General features: G+C 29.3%; 1 protein-coding gene across 6 annotated transcripts in view; it reads left to right on the plus strand.

Annotated features, from left to right (window-relative positions):
* Nucleotides 1-1,637, plus strand: part of cyth1b (cytohesin 1b) — a 72,627-nt gene that overhangs the window by 65,991 nt on the left and 4,999 nt on the right. For 5 of the 6 annotated variants that reach the window (XM_016489331.1, XM_016489328.1, XM_016489329.1 and 2 more), the window contains exons 10-11: nt 630-708; nt 823-894. In XM_016489331.1, the coding sequence (XP_016344817.1) occupies nt 630-708; nt 823-894 (151 nt within the window). The remainder of the gene's footprint in view (nt 1-629; nt 709-822; nt 895-1,637) is intronic. The other variant, XM_016489326.1, reaches the window with a different exon arrangement.

Here is a 1,637-nt window from a genome sequence, read left to right on the forward strand (position 1 = left end):
TTTAAGTATATATATATATATATATATATATATATATATATTTATTTATTTAGGAACAGAGATTTGATTAGCATGCTGTGCTTTAGCTGCTAGAAATATTATTTTATAAAACATTCCAAGTAATAAAACATCACGTTTTCCCGACCAGTTTTAGAATTTCATGCAAACTGTTCTAAAAGAATAGTTTTCTCAAAAAAAGTTTTAAAAAGTATTTAATCATTATATAGTATTAATATTTATTTAATTATTATGTAATCATAATTTACAGTGTTTTAGGGTGTTCTATCTCTTAAATGACTATATTGTAGATCTCTGGTCTTATTTAGATAATTTACTGAGGAGAGAGCTTTGCATTCATTCCTGCATTCTGAGATACATTCTGTATATCAGGCTCATTTAATAACACATTCTCTTACTAATTTGGTTACTAACACCTTAAACTTGTGCAGTGTTTTTGGGGTAACTGGGTTTTGTTCATGAGTTTTTGAGCCATCTGCTAATGTGAGTTCCATACATGTGTCTGTCTGTCTGTCTGCTGCTGTGCCTCATGTCTCCGCTGCTCACCACAGTTATTCTCTACCAAATACTCATACAGACATTTTTAATATACTCCCCTCTGTCTGATTCACAGGTGGACGGGTCAAGACGTGGAAGAGGAGATGGTTCATATTGACGGACAACTGTCTGTATTATTTTGAATACACCACTGTACGTGAATCTGCTTTATTGCAGTTCAATGATTGAATAATCCAATGTAAATATAAGCCATTCGTTGTGTTTTACTGCGGTCACATGTGCTTCCTCTTCTGCATCTGTTTCCAGGATAAAGAGCCGAGAGGGATCATTCCTCTGGAAAATCTCAGTATTAGGGAAGTGGATGACTCCAAGAAGCCAGTAAGCGTTCTCGCACTTTTCCATCGGTTTACTCTCACATTTAAGTCATTATGGTTGTTTTTTTTTTTTCTTTTCTTTTTTTTTTCTTTTCTTTTTTTTTTGTGTGAGGCTGACCAATATTAGATTTACGTATTTATGATGCATAGCAGCGCAAAAGTTCATGGGTTATGGGTTCAGGGAACACACATACTGGTAAAAAATGTATAGCCTGAATGCACTTTAAGTCGCTTTGGATAAAGCGTCTGCTAAATGCATAAATTATTAAATTAAATTATTATTAAAATTATGTATTTAATTAGCTAGTTTGGTTTGGTTTTATCCTCAATTTATTATTATTATTAATTTAATATTTTAATATTTATTTTTTAGCAACAATGGTTTGATTCACATGCTGGTTTTTTATTTTTGAATATTTTATTTTTATAATCTTTCTATTTGATATTTGTGTATTTTTGTTTTATCCTCCCTTTTAAGTTTTATGATGATTGATAATTGTATTTATGTATTATTTTTATATATTTTTAGCAACAGTGTTTGATTAGTGTTATGCTTTTATTATTATTTTTAAATTGTCATATTTTCTATTTCATTTTATTACTTTGTAGACTTGCTTTATCCTCGTTTTAGTTATTCAGTTTTAATTATCACTCAAGTTTTATCATTGTTTTTATTATTATTTTTTTGCAACAGTGGTTTGATTAGCATGTTGCGCTTATATTTAAAAAGTTTTATATGAATATATA

Source organism: Sinocyclocheilus anshuiensis, unplaced genomic scaffold, assembly GCF_001515605.1.
Source record: "Sinocyclocheilus anshuiensis isolate Anshui unplaced genomic scaffold, SAMN03320099.WGS_v1.1 scaffold1885, whole genome shotgun sequence".
NCBI lineage: Eukaryota > Metazoa > Chordata > Actinopteri > Cypriniformes > Cyprinidae > Sinocyclocheilus > Sinocyclocheilus anshuiensis.